General features: G+C 32.3%; 4 protein-coding genes across 4 annotated transcripts; 3 read left to right on the forward strand and 1 right to left on the reverse strand.

Annotated features, from left to right (window-relative positions):
- The first annotated feature begins 3370 nt into the window (after window positions 1–3370).
- LOC129910655 (pre-mRNA-splicing factor Syf2) lies at window positions 3371–4250 on the forward strand. The gene has a single exon (XM_055988114.1). It carries the CDS (start codon window positions 3443–3445, stop codon window positions 4136–4138), a length of 696 nt encoding a protein of 231 aa, XP_055844089.1. The 5' UTR covers window positions 3371–3442; the 3' UTR covers window positions 4139–4250.
- A 3189-nt stretch (window positions 4251–7439) lies between these two features.
- Window positions 7440–8978, reverse strand: LOC129910654 (zinc finger protein 277). Its single transcript, XM_055988113.1, has 2 exons — window positions 8613–8978; window positions 7440–8560 (listed from the first exon to the last, which is right to left on the reverse strand). Exons 1-2 carry the CDS (start codon window positions 8860–8862, stop codon window positions 7470–7472), a joined length of 1341 nt encoding a protein of 446 aa, XP_055844088.1. The 5' UTR covers window positions 8863–8978; the 3' UTR covers window positions 7440–7469.
- A 2521-nt stretch (window positions 8979–11499) lies between these two features.
- LOC129911041 (regucalcin-like) lies at window positions 11500–15028 on the forward strand. Its single transcript, XM_055988674.1, has 5 exons — window positions 11500–11634; window positions 13678–13837; window positions 14053–14481; window positions 14541–14682; window positions 14751–15028. Exons 2-5 carry the CDS (start codon window positions 13678–13680, stop codon window positions 14947–14949), a joined length of 930 nt encoding a protein of 309 aa, XP_055844649.1. The 5' UTR covers window positions 11500–11634; the 3' UTR covers window positions 14950–15028.
- Window positions 15029–16708: 1680 nt separating this feature from the next.
- On the forward strand, window positions 16709–18792 carry LOC129911043 (regucalcin-like). The gene is made up of 4 exons (XM_055988675.1): window positions 16709–17181; window positions 17586–18011; window positions 18072–18204; window positions 18262–18792. The coding sequence occupies exons 1-4, from the start codon at window positions 17022–17024 to the stop codon at window positions 18452–18454; spliced, it is 912 nt and encodes a 303-aa protein (XP_055844650.1). The 5' UTR covers window positions 16709–17021; the 3' UTR covers window positions 18455–18792.

Consider the following 18792-nt stretch of genomic DNA (forward strand, 5'->3'; position numbering starts at 1 on the left):
TATTATTTTTTTCTTTTTTTTTTTATTAATTCATCAGTACACGGAGAACATATTACAGAAACAACCAAACCGCACGGGAAATAAACTGACACTGAGGAATCGGTGGAAAAATGTGATACAGTGGAAAACTGGAAAAGCGGACTAGAACGAGAAAAAAAAATCGTTGATGGAAATGGTTTTGGTATAAAATAACAAGTGGGCAAAAATGATTGTCAATCAATGGTTTTTTGAGAATTGATTTAATTATTTAGAAATGTATTTGGCCTTGTAATTTATTGTTGTGAACTTCAAATATTTTAAAAGAAATTATCTTTTTTTTTTAATACGGTAGAGAGAATTGTGTTAATTTTTTTTAAACAAACACTTGACATTTAGCTTATGCAAAAACCATTGGAAAGACACTGGAAAGAGAACTTATGGTGCCAAAATAATTCAGCCTCATAAAATGCTGGACAAATTTAAAGTTACGTTAGTACCAAAATAAAAAAAAAACTAAGGCGTTAACTAAACAAGAGCTGAACAGAATACGGGTATTCACGATCCGATGCAACTGGTCTAGTATCATTTCAAAAGTGCAAAAGTGTAAAATCTTACAACACTACAACAACAAAATATATGGATTGAAATTTTACAGTGGTCTTGCACTTTTGCTATACAAAATAAAAATACAATGGAGTAAAATTATTTTTGACAGATGGCAGCTCACCTTCGCGTCGCCCATGATAAACAGTTTGTCTTTTTTATTCTGTTTATAATGGTTGTCCCTACTCATGTCCCGTAATTTAGTTTCTTTTGATGTTATATAATTAGTGACAATTAATTAACCCGAACAAAACAAAGAATTAAATTATAAAAAATGTAAAAAAGAAGAAGCAACGATGGAGGAAAAAAAAACATCATTCAAGGCTTGGCCACACCGAAGGGTACATACGGTAGCGGTACGGGTAGTTGTATGAAAAAAATTCCACATCTGAACGTTGATGTGTCAGTTTTGAATTTTTTTCATACAAGTACCCGTACCGCTACCGCATGTACCCTTCGGTGTGGCCAAGCCTTCATGCTTCAATATTTACTATAGATAAGAAGAGGGGCGTTCACGATCTATTGTAAAAAAATAAAATTTTACATTTTTACTAGGCCTGTTGCACCCAGATCGTGAATACCCCTAATGTCAGCTATACACGAAGCATCAAGAGGCTTGACTCTTTTTTCGAATTTTCTTTTGACTCAAATTTGTCATTTCTCTTTTGATTTAAAATTTGTTGTGGGTATTGCACCAAGAAGCAAAAAAAAAAATGAAAGGGAATGTTGAAAAAAAAGAAATGTCAAAAAGAGTCTCAGAATTTCGACCCACGACTCTCCGGTTGGGTAATTTTTTGTTTCATCTTTTTTCTCTTTTGCACTCATTATGTTTGAAAAGAGGCACACTTCTTGAGACTTTGTGTAATAGTCAGCTATTACATGAAGCCTCAAGAGGCGCGCCTCTTTTAAATACTAATGAGTGCAAAAGAGAAAAAAGATAAAACAAAAAGTTATCCGACCGGAGAGTCGTGGGCCAAAATTCTGAGACTCTTTTTTGACGTTTCTTTTTCCATTCTTTCTTTTTTCAACATTCCCTTTCATTTCTTTTTCGTTCTTGGTGCAATACAACAACAACAATACTTAAATCAAAAGAGAAATGTCAAATTTGAGTCTTTGACTCAAGAGGCATCGTGTAATAGTACGCGCCTCACAGAATGATTATCAAAAGAAAATTCGAAAAAAGAGTCAATCCTCTTGAGGCTTCATGTAATAGCTGACATAGCTGACAATGCGTCGATTGAATCATAACATGAAACCTCCTGTGGAGGCGGCCTGTAAAGGCTTCACCGGTAAAGCCTATTGGCGATTGGTAAAGTTGAATTGCGCTACAGGTGGTCAAAACAAAAACTCAAATAAACAGGACGGAAGGAGCTAGCATCCGACATTTTACTTTTTTTTGTTAGGACTTTTGACATGGTCGCCATTTTTAGAAATACAAAATGTAAACATCCGTCCTGTTAAAATTAGTTCAAAAGTTGAAACTACGGCACTAAGTATGTGCTCCAATCGCCAATAGTACGCAGCTCTGAAGCAATACGAAATTTTCCATACAAAATTTCGTTAACGAAATCTTGAACGAAATTAAATTTGTTTGGTTTTTGCTTTAAAACTTATTTTCTGATGTTACTTTTTCTTGAATTTTTTATTTGTACTTTTATTATTTTTACTTTGCTATAATCCCGATGTCATTTTTTCGTTTACATGTTCGCTTTTTTCCTTTCGCTTCAGCTGCGTACTAGGCTTTAGCCCGCAGATTTCTCTGGGCTAAACTTTTTGAACAGTTTTAAATCTGTGCCACCAAACTTACTTTTTCATAAATTGTTTAGAATTGGTTTACAAAAACGTGAAAACTAGCATACATTTGTGTATCTCTTTATATAACATACAAGAAAAATTCAAGCAAAACGCAAAAGCGAAAAATATGTTAACTCTAAATTTTTTTAAAGGCTTGACCACACCTAAGTGCCTGGCTACATAGTGATTTTTCAATCGATTGAAAAATCACACGCGGTGGCTACACACTGTTGTGCCCAATCACGTTCCACTTTTACATTTTCTAGGAATAAACGTCAAAAAGAGGAAAAATTTAGCAATGGATGTGTACTGCCCTCAGAAAATTCAGTTCCCTTCGTCCCCCTTCACTCATCATCCCTCTTGCCAACAAACTCGCTGCTTAGCCGATTGAAAAATCACCGTTTGCCAGGCACTAAAGGCTTGGCCACACCGGAGGGTATGCGGTAGCGGTACGGGTAGCGGTAACGATATTTGTATGAAAAAAATTCAACATCTGAACGTTGATATGTCAGTTTGGAATTTTTTTCATACAAGTACCGTTACCTCTACCCGTACCGCTACCGCATACCCTCCTGTGTGGCCAAGCCTTTAAAGGCTTGGCCACACCGGAGGGTATGCGGTATAGCGGTAACGATATTTGTACTAAAAAAAATTCCACACCTGAACGTTGATGTGTCAGTTTGGAATTTTTTTCATACAAGTACCCTCACCGCTACCCGTACCGCTACCGCATACCCTCCAGTGTGGCCAAGCCTTTAAAGGCTATGCAGTAGCGGTACGGGTACTTGTATGAAAAAAATTCCATACTGACAAATCAACGTTCAGATGTCGAATATTTTTTATACAACTACCCGTACCGCTACCGATTGTACCCTTCGGTGTGGCCAAGCCTTAACTCTTTTTTACTGAATGCATTCAAAATGAATCCGTTCAACATTTATTAAAAATTTTGTCCATTACTGTACTTGAAATGTCAAAAATATTATGATAAAATTTCACAAAGAAAAAAAACACTTCATTTTCATTTATAAATTTCATCAATAAATTGTTAATAACAATATAAAAAATGGAAAATAAAACCCTTGAAATAGAAAAATCCGCTGCAGAAAAACTTAAAGAACGTAAGGAACGTTTAAGAAATCTCCACAAGCTTCGTCAGACAGCTAGATCTGAAAATCACCAAGAAGTCATTGCTGAAGATGCCCGAAACAAACTTCCCAAAAATTGGGAATCTAGAAAACGACAAGCTGACTGGATTGTTAGCGACGCAAATGCACGAGAAGCAGCCGAAGCTGAAGGTAAGGATTATGATCGAATGCGAATGTTAGAAGTTTCCGCTATCGATGCAACAAAAATCGAAAAGAAAAAACAAAAAAAGAATCCAGACGGTGGTTTTTCGACATTTGAAGCTCAAACTGCGCGTCAATATAGTAGATTGGTTAAGAATATGGCACCCAGAGATATGGAAAAGTATGAAAAACAAAAGCAAGAATTGGGTGAGGGAGCATTTTACTGTAAGCCAAATACACTTATCCACAATAGACCTCAGGACACTCCAGATGCTATAAATAATATGGTCAAAGATTTGGAAACACAAATTGAACGCAGGAAAAAATACTCGAGAAGGAGGATATATAATGACGATGCTGATGTTGACTTTATCAATGAACGCAATTCCAAGTTCAACAAAAAATTGGATCGTTTCTATGGAGAATATACTTCGGAGATCAAACAGAATTTGGAAAGAGGAACTGCAATTTAAGTTTTTTTTTTCAATTTACATTATTTTAGCTTGACTCTTAGATTTAAGACTTGTGTTCTGTATTTTCATTTTTTATTAAATTCAAAATAAAGTCTCCATGTACATAGTTTGATTCTGGTTGTTTGTTTTTCAGTCATTCGAATACTAAAGTGTCTTCTTAACGTTTAAAGCAATCAATTTATTGCCAAGGACTTTTTTAGTAGAACATTTAAACCCCCTACAAGAATACATCTAGCTAATTTGACTTTTCAGTAAATTAGAAAATTTAGAAAAGTAAAAAATGTTTTTAAATTTTTTTTAACTTTGACTTCGAATATCTTTCAAAAAATGTTTAGATATGTAGATTAATGAAAAAAGTTAGTTGTGAGACCTTTTTTGTGGAGCAATCTGTTTCCTACAAGAATATGGGTTATATGCATAAAAATAGTAAATGCTTTTACTTGAAAAATTGTAAAGTATGAACTTTTTTATCCACATTTTGTGCATATCAAACCTAGTTTATACTAATTAATTTCCTAGTGATAGTATTTACTATTTTTTATGCATACGGGCCTATGTCTTGCCCGATTGTTTATTATAATTTTTCAATTTGTTACAAAATTAGGAACAAAAAACGATTTTTTTTAAGATTTTCTCAATTGTTGGACCTCAAATATCTTTTAATAGGGCGTTCAATCTCCTACAAGAATATGAAAAGAAATTTGCTAAAAAGTAGATTTATAAAAAAAATTATGTTCTTTTAGTAGAAGATTGATGTAAAAATGCAAAATTGCGAAGCGGAGCACCTTCCCATTAATATAAAGAGCTAATAATTAGTGAGTATATTCTAGAGGTGTCTAGCAATCGATTTTTGGGAGTATAAAATAAAAAAAAATATTCGATTTTTTTTACCCACCCTAGTTTCCCTACTAGACTCTTTTCATCCTAGTCCTGCTACATGGGGCAGAGGCATGGATTTTGACGAAGGCAGATTAAAACTCTGGATTGTTTCGAGAAAAAAATTCTTCGAGCGATTTTTGGTTCCGTCTGCGTTAATGGTGATTGGAGAATAAGACAAATATAATAAAATGCACGGCTGTGTTAGTTTATTTATAAATTTTAAGAGCTGGCTATATATACATTTAAAATAAATATTGATGTTGGGGGAAAGCCGACATTAAATTTTGTTAAATTAATTTTTTTTTTATCTGACTTTTTTGAGAAAAACTAAAAATGCAATTTTACTGCAATTGCTTTTTACGTCTGCAAAGTTTAAACAAAATCGTTAGAGCCGTTTTAGAGTAATTTGCCATAACTTGAACAATTTGTATGAGAGGTACACTTTCTAAGCGAGATACAAAAAAAAACAACGAACTTCCACAATTCTATAAAAATCATTTAAAGAAAATCCGTCCACCCGTTTAGGCTGTGGAAATGTGTATTGATGGACGCACAGACCGACGGACGGAATTGGGAGACCCACTTTTTCGACTTCTCAATCATCAATCACCATAAGCATAAATGAACTGTACGGTTTGTAAAGGCCCGGAAAGTTTTAGAGTCCAACCCAGACGGACGGCGCGCCATAGAGGTATTTGCATGATCTACGCGGCCAAAAGTCAAAATATCAAAGTTAACAAATATCCACACATAAAGATAATTTTTTTTTAAATTTTATGTATGAAAAGAAATTTCTTTGTGTATCCTGCTAGATCCCGCAATTATTGTTATTTGTATGAAAACTTGAAATTTACCTAACAAGTTGTTAACAATTCAGCCGCAGAATACCGCAGTCGCGCGAATTTTCAGCACATAGAAAATTTTAATATATTTGCATAATTAGTATTAAAAATATTATAATCTGATTTTTTTCTCCCGTTATCAAATAATTTTTTTTTCCTAAAAATTTTTTTTGTAACAAAAACAACTGATTTAAGTAATTTGCGTGTTATAAAATAAAAAAAAAATAAAAAATAATTTTGGCCGCTTAGATTGTTGAAATACCTCTATGTAGAGGAAGACCAAGGCCCTTGTTGCGAGTGTCGTTTGTCCATCGATAGACGACTTTTGTCGATAGTCGTTCATCGAAAATTAATTTTGGTGTTGTTAAATTCTGTTGTGAACGGAATTTTTGGTTTTATCGTTCCATCTTTTTAGTTTACAATTGAATCGTTTATTTTCAAAAAATGATAAGTCCATTTTTTCAAAATTCTTTTTTTTTTAACTAAATATGTTCTTTAGGGATAACCACGCCTGCCTTCAAAATATGAAGTATCTACTCAGTCTGTATTCGATTTTACAGCTACGCGAAATAATTTTTTACTATCAAAACATGATAAAAGTCCCGGACTTATCATCTTTTGAAAATAAACAGAAATTTTTTTATGAGTAACTGACTACATTATAAAGAAGCTAACTACTGGCTGAAAATCTAAAGTTTAAAGCATCTTTCAGTAATTAAAATAAGCAGGTACTTAAACATTATATTCTAATCTCAAATACAATTGTTTGATAGACTGAGGGTTTAAAAAAATGTATATACATTTTAAAACTAAAAGCGTTTTTATTTTTTATCTTTTGAACTAAATTCTGAAATGGTGTCCGTCTTGTATACAAGAAACCATGTTCGGAGATTAAGAAGAACCGAGCCTCATGAGCTTATGGTCTAAAAAAACATGGGAAAGTATTAAAAGTTTAAACTTCCCCCAAAGTGATTTTACAAAATTAAGAAAGAAAAATCTGATGTCGATCTCTCAAGATTGGTCCTGATAAAGAGGTGGTTTTAGTGGTTAAGAGTCCCACACTACTTGGTGTCGAATACTGCCAAGTGTCTTTTGAAGATTTCCTCCCGTCAAAAAAAAAAATTTTTTGAACTATTATCGGTCCAAAAAGTAAATACCAAACGGTATTCTATAAGTAGAAAAAAGTTCAACAATATATATTTTTTGTACATTTTGCTACACTCAACAAAAGAAAATAGAACGTTTTTTTCTTCTGAAAAATTTAAAATCATGGACTTACTATGTTTTGAAAATAAGTGATTTAATTTTGCTATCGACTCAAATCAAGTTCATAGTTCACCATAGTAAATATTTTTGTCAAAAGAAATATACAATACCAAAACATATATTTATCGACTTTTATCGCATCGAAAGTTGAATAATACTCGCAATAAGGGTCCAAGCCTAAGGCGGAAAGGGATCTCAATCAACTTGGCGTGCATAATTGGAAGCAGCTGGCTAAGGATAGAAATTGCTGGATGAGCTAAAAGCGTTGACCACCCAAAATATTCCAGCACAACAATTTAAAAAAAGATCAACGATTAATAAAGCAAAAGCATTTTTATTTTAACCTATGGAAGGTTAAAATTTTCTAAAGATAATTGTTCCGCGTCTTTGTTGATCTTAACAAGAGAATCCTCAGAAATAATGCGTACCACAGATTCGTCATCATCATTATCATTACCATCATCCAAAACACAAAGTAGACCATCATCCTCGAATGTGGGGAAAAAGAACTCTGGCTTATCCCATTGCGAACGAGTTCCCAAACTGTAATGTTTCTCAGTTGACATGTGTTCCAACAGTTTTGCAGTTGTTTCGCACCTGCAATTGCATGTTACACAGCGAAGAATTTGAACCTGTCTGCGGACATAATTGACGGCTTTCACTTTCTGATAGAAATTCAAGCTTCGAGTCTCCTCTTCGAAATCTAATTCATGCTCCTGCTGCATATGCTTTCTTAGCGAAACCATATCTGGATCAGTTTTGGAACAGAATAGACAAGCAATGGGAAGCTTATCACTATCCCATTCGAACCAATCCGAGTCTGAATCCTCACTACTAAGAATCGAGTTATCTAAATTAGTGTGTTCTTTGGGTTCTTTCTTTTCCCGTTGTTGCTGTCGAGTGGCATTGCGTCGAGTTTGTTCAAGACTCTTGGTATGTTTGGGTTTTTCGTTGCGATAGTTGACGAGGAAAAATCGATCATATCCGTGATTATTTGGATTGATACGTTTGTGCCCTTTTTTTCTCATATGTTCTTTGAGTGTGACTCGATCTTTAAAAACTTTTTCGCAATACAAACATATTAAGTTCTCCAGACTGGATTGTACTTTTTCGAGAAGTTCATCAACATAGACAAGATTTTCTGGCTTACCTAATTGAAGAAAGTGTTTGGTGAAGAGATGTTCTAGGAATTCAGAACGCAATCCGTGAATGACATCACGGCAGTATAGACATTCCTTTGAGAATTCTCGATCAGTTCTTTCGAATTGATGCTTAGCGAGGGCTTTTTCAAGTCGTAGTTGATGTAGTCTTTTGCGTAGTTCGAAATCTTGGGGTAGAATATCACTCAGAAGGTAGTATTTTTCGTTTTTCGATATTGTCCCATCGGGCAATTGATCCAATAGCATTGTAGTGCAATATTCTTCCAATGAGTGATCTAAAAGATATTACTATGATATCATGACAATTTTAAATAATAAGCTAACAACCTTTAAATTTATCAATCCAATATTTTAAATATTCACGAAGGTCAGCTATGTCGTCAACATCAGCTATAACCAGCCTGTGGACACGAAACAAGTGAGCTAAGTAGTCGTCTTTGCCTTTGTCCAATGTGAATTCGAATGTAGTTTTGCATTTTAAACAACTGAGATTGTCTTCGTTGGTTGCTGTGGTTGATTTTGTTTGTGAGGAAGATTTATTACTTTCTTTGGATTCTGGTAAACTCGGTTTTTCCATAGTAAACACTAGATTCTTTTGTACATCTAGCCCTAGCAGCGAGGTTTTTGATTTTGCAGATTTCCAAAGAGAAATGTCAGCCGAATTTTAATTTTGACAGAAGTAGGTTAGTTCAGATAGTTGATAGAACAGGAACGGGGAGGCTAAAGTTCTGAATTCAACAACAGGCCTGTTCAGCGATCTGGTTCTGAAAACTACCAAATTTACTTATTTGGATATTTTTCTTTAAGGCCTGGTACGCTGCTCGCGCTAAATTTTAGCTCCCATACAAATTATCGAAAATTTTTAGCCGAGATAAAATGGATCCCATACAAGTTATCGATAACTTGTATGGGAATTTTATCTCGGCTAAAATTTAGCGCGAGCAGCGTACCAGGCTTAAAGCCTGGTACGCTGCTCGCGCTAAATTTTAGCTCCCATACAAATTATCGAAAATTTTTAGCCGAGATAAAATGGGTCCCATACAAGTTATCGATAACTTGTATGGGAATTTTATCTCGGCTAAAATTTAGCGCGAGCAGCGTACCAGGCTTAAGCCTGGTACGCAACTCGCGCTAAATTTTAGCTCCCATACAAATTATCGAAAAATTTTAGCCGAGATAAAATGGATCCCATACATATTATCGATAACTTGTATGGGAATTTTATCTCGGCTAAAATTTAGCGTACCAGACTTTAATAACAAAAGATATCCTATAGCCTGGTACGCTGCTCGCGCTAAATTTTAGCTCCCATACAAATTATCGAAAAATTTTATCTGAGCTAAAATGGATCCCATACAAATTATCGATAACTTGTATGGGAATTTTATCTCGGCTAAAATTTAAGCCTGGTACGCTGCTCGCGCTAAAATTTAGCTGAGATAAAATTCCCATACAAGTTATCGATAACTTGTATGGGATCCATTTTATCTCGGCTAAAAATTTTCGATAATTTGTATGGGAGCTAAAATTTAGCGCGAACAGCGTACCAGGCTTATATAAAATATTCCAAGTGTTGAATGAAATATTTTTTTTTTTTAATTCTTTGAATGTAATGGTCTTGCAACCTACAGAACTCGACTCAAGAAGAGATCGTATAGCATGCTATTTTATCATATATGAATTCAGCCGATTCTACACCCAATTTTGCTCTATAAGGGCCAGTTGTACAAACGTGGTTCAGTATCGGATCAAGAATTTAACTCGCCGATTTTGGCGGATTAGCAGTGGATCAACTTTTGTTCAAGGATGGATTTAGCTATTTCAACCTACATATATGGACCTAGAACCAGTGCTAAAAATCAATTTTACCGAATTCAGAAGATAAAAGTAGCTGAACCACGCATTAAATATTTGTACAACTGGTCCTAAATTGTCGACTATCAAATACATATCGACAAAAATTGTTTATTTTGATTATCAAAATCAATAAATTCACGATCCGATCAACGGTATTTAAGTATTCATTTACAAAAAAAACTTGACATAACAGGTGTGTTTTTTATTACCACCGGTCTTAACTGGACAAAAAAAAACGCAGTCGGGGCTAAGCAATTTATATGTTAAATGCAACAACACTTTAGCCCCTTGGGCTTAGTTGTTTAGCCCGGAGAATTCTCTGGGCTTAACTTTTTCAACAGATTTAAATCTGTGCTACCAAATTAACTTGTTCGTAAATTGTTTAGAACTTGTTTAAAAACATCAAAACTGATGTTTGGAATGACAATTATTATTTAAAATATTTATTTAATAGTCAGTTAAACTTTTTTTTTCAAAAACACACAAGAAACCCCAAAAGCGAAAAATATGACAACTTTATATTTTTTTGTGTCAGTTGATTTCGGAACATTTAGTATGCAGTGCTGCCAATTTTTCTCGCTAAGCCCCGAGGCGTTTTTTTTAACCAGTTAAGCCCGGTGGTAATAAAAAACACACCTAACATTAGAACAATCAAAGAAGACATATAACGATAATTTGGAAAAATTAATGCTAAACTTTAATGCTTAGAAAAAATTAAAGTTTTGATTTTTTTTTGCAAAATCAAATTTTTTGAAATTTTAGTTTTCACTGGTCATAAACTTTTTTTTAATAAATAGATTCTTTTTTAAACGGATTTTACGATTTTGAATTTTTTTCGTAAAATGCATCTTAATAAAAAAAAAAAATAAATTGCATATTTTTTTAAAGCTCAAATTTATTTGAAATGCTGTTTTTTTTTCTTTCAAAAACTAATGCCTTTTTATTTATTTACATTTACCAAATTTTGTTATAACATTTTTTAAAATTTTAAGCAACTTTAACTGTAATCCAATTTTGTGCAGATAGATTTTTTTTTTCTTAGAATACCTTTTATTGTTTATATGAAAACATTTCGTAAATATTTCATTTGCCAAGAAAAACCTCTACAATAAAATTGGGAAAACAATATACTTTTATTATAATTTTTTTCTTATAGGTACCTATGCTAAAGAAATACACCTCCTCCGCGCTGGTGGATCTGAACATTTGTATAGGTAGGTAGGTAAGGTACCCCCTTTTAGCTACCAACCTGCATCTGATCTCTTTTGATCCCAGTTTGAGATAGATAGGTACATTTAACTATATACATATAAATCATTATTCATTTGTTATCACATGAAGCACCGGTATGAAACTTAATATTAAAAATGAATAAACTTGTTTGGCATTCCACAGTCGTTCGTGCAACCGTTCGAGTGTTTAGATCTTCAATAAGTTCGATTTTCCGAAGTGTAAATCTACGTCCGGCTTTTTTATAGAAGATAAGAGAAATGTAAGAAAATTATTTAAGAAATTTGTTAAAATTAACCATCAGAACCAAATCCAAATTGATTTTTTTTATTTATTTACTTTTTTTTTAAATTATTTACTGCAAAGTTTTAACAAGTGTAAAGATTTAGAATAGTGATATTGTTTATAGCTAATATAATAATAACAAATAAGATTTGAATGAGTTGCAAGCGATTATGTACTATGTACCTATATAATTACGGTGACCATCCGTCCCGGTTTACCCGGGACTGTCCCGTATTTCTACAGCTTGTCCCGGGTTTTTATTTAAGAAAACCGGGACGTATAAGTGTCCCGTATTTTGTAATTTGTCCCGTGATTGTCCCGTATTTGCACATTCTCTGATTTTTGTATTCAATATTTTAAAAACTTTGTACGGAAAACAAGAAAACAGTGGTTGGAAATTAAAATTTTTCTAGTACGCTGCTGAAGCAAAACGAAAAAAATTTCTAAGTCTCCAAAGTAAAAAAAAAAAACTATTAAAAACTCTCCATATATTCTAGCACAGGTAAGAATTTCGTTGCCTAAGCTGCGTACTGTGCAACGAAAAGCAAAATTTTCGTTCACGATTTCGTTGTGCTGGTTTTGTATGAAAATTTTCGTTTTGCCTCTAGACTAGGCTTTAGTTTTTTTTAAATGTTCGTCAATTATTTAGTTCCAGCTTCTGTTTGTCAGGTTGTCACACCAGGAAAAATGTTTTCGAATAAAGAACAACATAATGGAAGAGTAAAGAACCCATAAGTTTCAAAACTTTTAAGGACATGTTAAAAGTTGTCTTAAGGTACAATTTCAAAACCATTTTTTAAATAAAAATGTTAAAAACAGCTCTCCCGATTTTGATTAAAAAAATATTTTTTTAGAAGTTATTAACAGACATTATTAAAAAACCATTTTTTATCCGTCCCGGGTTCGGTTTTCAGAAATATGGTCACCGTATATATAATACCTAATTGCTTTCTGAATATCAATTATATTAAATTATATCCTACAGCTTCAACATCAAGGAAAATAGAGATTTAATGCAATTGCTATCCCATTTACATAACATATACATTTTTTTTGGTAATTATTGGAAGTCGTTTTTCAAGTAATTGGAATATTATTCATTTTACTTGCTCTAAAGGGTAATTATTGGTTTTGTGAAAAAAAAAACAAAGCTATGTTTTAATCAACACCAAAATTACGATAATGGAGAAATAAAACAGAGTGGTTTTCAATATGGCGTCCGTTGGTTTGTGCGTCTGTCTGTCTAACTCTATATACATTGCGACTGCCTAAACGAATGGACGGATTTTCTTCAAGTTGTTTTGTCAGGTGTTTTTTTTTATAAGAATCTCAAAGTTTAAGATTTATTATAATTTTTTAGAAAACTCTTTCTAATAAACTTTGCACACGTTTAATCAAAGAAGTTGATTGACAAATCGACGGTTAAACTGCAAAACCTCGTAAGTCGTTTTTGACTCCTTGTTTAGAAATCGAAAAAAACCTCTTAAAACAACTTAAAAAATGAAGGAAATAAAAAAATTGTCAACTATTTTTTTAGTTCTTTAGTTTTTTTTTTTTAAATTGCTTAAGAGGTTTTTTCGATTTCTAAAGAAAGAGTCAAAAATGACTTACGAGGTTTTGCAGTTTAATCGTCGAAATATTTTTTTCGCTTAAATTTCGATAACGACTCACTAGAATTTTATCAAAATTTATTGATTTGTCTTAGCATTTTTGTTTTTTGAAACGATGTAGGAACATGTAGGTACAACCAAAATCTTACATTCAAAATACTAGTTGAATATAAAAGTTCTTAGAGCCACAAAAGCGTTCTACGTACTACTTAGTATTTTATTTCTGCTCTAAGACAAAATTATTTAAGGTAAATGCAACATACAACAACAGCAGTCAACTGTTGGATGCAGTTGATTTATCTTTGCGAATTTTCAGGGGTTTTATTTGCCTTTGGTGCTAGTTGTGGAAGTTCTTAATTGAATAGGTACAAAATTAAAACATCTGAATTAATTATTAAATTTACTTACAGATGGAATACAAAGTTGAACCATTGCCAAATTCTCAAGGTCTGTTAGGCGAGGGACCACACTGGGACATAGAAAAACAAAGTTTGTACTTCGTTGATATCGAAAATGCTCAAGTCTTGCGCTATGACTATGCACAAAATAAGACCTACCGATGCCAGATTGGTAAGAAACAAAAAATATGTTGAATAACATGTAACGGACCTAATTTGTTAATTTTGATAAGATTTATAATTTCGTAGTTGAGTGTAAATGAAAATTTGGATTTTTACTATTAGATAACTCAATCTTTAAGGACTTGCAAAAATATATTTCCTCTTAATATTCAATTCTATAGCGGTATTCGTTTTATAATGTTCCTATGTTAATTTTCTTTTTAGAAAACGAGAAACTAGCTTCTTTTATTATACCAATTGAAGGAGCTATTAACAAATTCGTAGTTGGTATTGGACGTCGTATTTCCATCATTACTTGGGATGGAATTTCAGAAACTTGCAAATTAGAAAAAGATATTATCACCGTTGAACAAGGTGATTCCAACTGCATTTACAATCGTTTTAACGATGGGAAATGTGATCCACGAGGACGTCTTTTTGCTGGAACCATGCATACAGATATTAGTCATTTCGATAAACGTACTGGAAATTTTTATAAAATGGACGAGGATTGCAAGTACAAGCTATTGCTTGAAAAAATTGGCATTTCAAATGGACTTGCATGGAATGAAAAAAATAATAAATTTTATTATATTGATTCATTGGACTACAAAGTACGAGAATATGACTATGATTTTAACACTGGATGCTTTAGTAAGTTAAAACAAACACTTTTTTTTAAATATTTTTTAAGAAATGATTTTTTTTTCCAGAAAATCCTAGGGAAGTTTTCAACCTAGACAGTCTACAAAAAGAAGGTAAGAAAATTCTACCTGATGGAATGACTAGTGATTCTGAGGGATTTCTATATGTTGCACTATTTGGAGGATCATCTGTTTTGAAAATTGACCCAAAGTAAGATACAGCTTTTTTTGTTTATAAATTGAAGATATTAATATAACTTTCTGTTTCGTGGTTTTAAGAGATGGGAAGGTTGTGCTTGATATTAAAATACCATGTGAGTTAGTTACGTCTGCAGCTTTTGGAGGGCCTAATCTGGATATATTGTATGTAACAACGTCTGGACTTTTAAATAAGCCCAGTCCTGCTGGAACCACTTACAAAGTTACTGGAATTGGTGCTAAAGGTCTTGCAATGGCAAAGTGTAAACTTGCATTGTAAAATATCGATTATTTTTATAATTTGGCATAATTTTAATGAATAAAATGCAATAAATAAAAACGAAAATTTGAAGAAAGTAGCTGATGCATTCAAAATTCTCTTGATTTTCTTTCGATTTCTAAATCAGTCGATTTGGTAAAGGTATGTGGTTGCGAAGGTTTGTTAAGTAAATTAAATGTTAAAATGTTAGATAGTAATACAAAAAGACCATTAGTTATTTTTTGTTAAACAATAGAATGCATTTTATAAACCAGAAAAAACATATTTAAAAAAAAAATGTTACGCATACGCCACAGTGACCTCTAAATTTAAATAGAAATTTGACACAAAAATGTTTATCTTTATACCAACAAATAATTAAATCAATTCGGTTTAGCTGAGTGTTCTCTGAATGTATAATTATACTTTGGGAGGCGATGGTTTCATTTTTTTGGTTTTTCGTTAATATTTTAAAAACCAAGCGAATTACGTATAGGTACCTAAATTGTGTTATACAGTTTGAGTCAGTTTTATCAGAATGTTTACAGAATGCTTACCCAGTTTAAAGTAGCCGTCAATGTCACTGATGTTTTCATGGCATTGACGGTTATTTTTTACTGGCTCAGCATTGTATCGGAGATACCGTAAATCATAATCTTCGAAAAAAATCGTTTTCATCAAAAGAAAAGATTTTATCTACATAAAGAGTTACACTTGAATTCTTTTATCAAAATTCTTAAAGTCGTTTTCGTAAAAGCAATAGGTACGTCGAAAATAATGTATAGCTGGTATCGAAAATGATATAGATCCGGCATTTGAAGGAGACATAAAAAACATATTTTAGAATTTCATAAAAATCACCTGTACCGAATAATCCTTTATATAAAAAAAAAAACAAAACCGACTTCTATGGATTGAAACTTGGATTTGAGGTTTTTTCATAAATGCTTATATCAAAACTGGACAAGACGAGCCCACAATGCAGGCACCAGCTTTCGAATGCAAAAAGAATTATCAAAATAGGTTCACACAGCCCAAAGTTATGAGGTAACAAACATTAAAAAAAAGACTTGTACAGATGGACGATAGAAGCACAGACTGACGCAAGGGTCAGTCGGCACAACAAAAAGGTATTTTTTTTTTCTTTCCATCATTTGGCACGAATCGTAGGTTTAAGGCTTGACCATACCGAAGGGTACATGCGGTAGCGGTACGGGTACAACGTTTAGGTGTGCACATTTTTTCATACAATTACTCGTACCGCTACCGCATGTACCTTCCGATGTGGCCAAGTCCTAAGAGCAAGTAAAAATATATTTGCTACAGTTGAGAAAATGGGACACCCTGTAGGTTACTTACGTTAGAAAAATAATTTCTGGATGCATACTTTATAACCAAAAGAATTAATTCTATATTTTTATTGTTTCAAATTTGAGAAAACACAGTTGTTTTCTACATATGCGACAGCGTTTATTTTTTGGCATGCAATAAAAAAAAAGATTTTTTTTTACATGTATGTATATGTACATACCTACCTAAAACGGCTCCAAGGATTTAAAATTTGTTCTCTAAAAATTTTTTGCTAAACAAGGCACAACTTACTTCGCTTGAAGGCTTAAACAATTCAGATGTTTTTGCAAATTAAAAATAATTTTTTTTTAATTTTTTTAAATAATTCCTTTATAAATTAAAAAAAAAAATCAAATAAAGCATCTTTTACAATGAAAGCAAATATGTGCGACTCAAACCCATTTTACCTTTTTTAATAGAAAATTAACATTTGATCGTTATACTACTCTGGCAATTCTAGTTTATAGTCTCAGTGGAATCTTTTGCTGTTTAGTTTGAGTGAATTTTCATTGCTAACTAAATCCATATATTTGGGCATTTCTCCATTTCTTTTGGATATTTCAAACAAATATAAAAAAAACTGATGCGATTGAGACAAAACTGAGAAGTGGTAAATGATTGATCGACATCACTTCATTGCTATTTAACATTTCAGTCACCTCACTATTCTCCTTTTAGTTTTCATTCATTGGCATAGTCATCATATGTGTCTCTGAATCTTATTTTAATGAATTTGCTTTCAAATGGCTTACCAAGTAGAACCGTTACCAAATTCTTACGCTTTGTTAGGCGAGGGACCACATTGGGACATTGAAAAACAAAGTTTGTACTTTGTCGACATCGAGCACGCTCAAGTGCTACGCTATGACTATGCACAGAACTGGATATACAGATGTCAGATTGGTAAATAATAAGAAAATATGCATATGATATAAAAATCTTTAGTGTCCTTATTTTAGTAAATTTTGAAATAGGTAATCAATTTTCAATAATTGTAAAATCAAGCAACTTAACAACTAATATTGTTATTTTAATTGTTAATTTTGATTTTTTAATATTATATAGAAAATATTTTGAAATTAACATTCCAATGTTTCTAATTACAATTACATTATATTTTTATTTTATAATTATGATTTAACTTTACAGTTCAAATGTAATTGTAAAAAAAATTATAATATGTAATTGTATGTCTAACATACAACGTTTGTTATAATTTATAATAATGTTTGTTTAAATTTTATGAAAACTTCATTTCAAAAAGATATTCTTTGAATTTACTTTTTTTATGGTTTACTTTTTTGTAGAAAATGAAAAATACGCATCTTTTATTATACCAATTGAAGGAGCTATCAACAAATTCATAGTTGGTATTGGACGTCGTGTTGGCATCATAAATTGGGATGGTATTTCAAAAACTTGCAAAGTAGAAAAAGATGTTTTCACTGTTGAACAAGGAGATTCCAATTTCATTAACAATCGAATCAACGATGGGAAATGTGATCCACGAGGACGCCTTTTTACTGGAACCATGTATTCAGATATTATTGTACAAAAACGTACTGGAAATTTTTATAAAATGGAGGAGAATGGCAATTACAAGCTATTGTTTGATAACATTGGCATTTCAAATGGACTTGCATGGAATGAGAAAATTAATAAATCTTATTATATCGATTCGTATGACTACAAAGTACGAGAATATGACTATGATTTAAACACTGGCAGCTTCAGTACGTAAACCAAATAATTTGTATACATGTTACATAAAACAATGATCTATTTAATTACAGAAAATCCTATGACTGTTTTCAATCTAGACCTTCAAGATAAAATGATTGCACCTGATGGAATGACTATAGATTCTGAGGGATTTCTTTATGTTGCTATATTTGGAGGATCATCCGTTTTGAAAATTCACCCAAAGTAAGGTCACAAACTTTTAAATAATTGAAGTTATTAATATGATTTTATGGTTTTTAGAAATGGTAAAGTTTTGCTGAATATTAAAATACCATGTGAATCAGTCACGTCTGTAGCTTTTGGAGGACCTAATTTGGATATATTGTTTGTGACTACATCCGCGCTATTTGATAAACCAAGTCCAGCTGGTACTACATACAAAGTAACTGGAATTGGCGCGAAAGGTCTTCCAATGGCGAAGTGTCAACTTTAGTAATAGATTACACTGGGTAAAAATATAATGACAAATTACTTTCTGGTTTAATATAATATGTGAAACACCATTTTGAGTAATATTTCTATTGACAAAAGTGCATATCGATGGTCCTTTTTTGCAGCATCTCAAAAACTCATTTTTAAATGCGCCGAGGTATATTACCGAAGATATTCACAGGGACCTTGAATCTCTACAGTTATTATAAGAAAATCATGAAAACATCTCCTTGACAGCTGACTTCCAAACAAACTATGCCATAAAATTTCTTGCATAACAAACCATTTTTGAAGTGAAAACTTCTTTAGTATCGTAGTGATTTGAAGTAAGATGAAACG

The sequence above is a fragment of the Episyrphus balteatus genome, chromosome 2 (genome assembly GCF_945859705.1).
Source record: "Episyrphus balteatus chromosome 2, idEpiBalt1.1, whole genome shotgun sequence".
Classification (NCBI taxonomy): domain Eukaryota; kingdom Metazoa; phylum Arthropoda; class Insecta; order Diptera; family Syrphidae; genus Episyrphus; species Episyrphus balteatus.

Coding starts and splice junctions, on each gene's coding strand:
- LOC129910655 (XM_055988114.1), top strand. CDS start 3,443: ATGGAAAATAAAACCCTTGAAATAGAAAAATCCGCTGCAGAAAAACTT.
- LOC129911043 (XM_055988675.1), top strand. CDS start 17,022: ATGGCTTACCAAGTAGAACCGTTACCAAATTCTTACGCTTTGTTAGGC. Junction 17,182..17,585: donor GATATACAGATGTCAGATTG/GTAAATAATAAG, acceptor ACTTTTTTGTAG/AAAATGAAAAATACGCATCT. Junction 18,205..18,261: donor GTTTTGAAAATTCACCCAAA/GTAAGGTCACAA, acceptor TATGGTTTTTAG/AAATGGTAAAGTTTTGCTGA.
- LOC129910654 (XM_055988113.1), bottom strand. CDS start 8,862: ATGGAAAAACCGAGTTTACCAGAATCCAAAGAAAGTAATAAATCTTCC. Junction 8,561..8,612: donor TTGGATTGATAAATTTAAAG/GTTGTTAGCTTA, acceptor AATATCTTTTAG/ATCACTCATTGGAAGAATAT.
- LOC129911041 (XM_055988674.1), top strand. CDS start 13,678: ATGGAATACAAAGTTGAACCATTGCCAAATTCTCAAGGTCTGTTAGGC. Junction 13,838..14,052: donor GACCTACCGATGCCAGATTG/GTAAGAAACAAA, acceptor TTTTCTTTTTAG/AAAACGAGAAACTAGCTTCT. Junction 14,683..14,750: donor GTTTTGAAAATTGACCCAAA/GTAAGATACAGC, acceptor CGTGGTTTTAAG/AGATGGGAAGGTTGTGCTTG.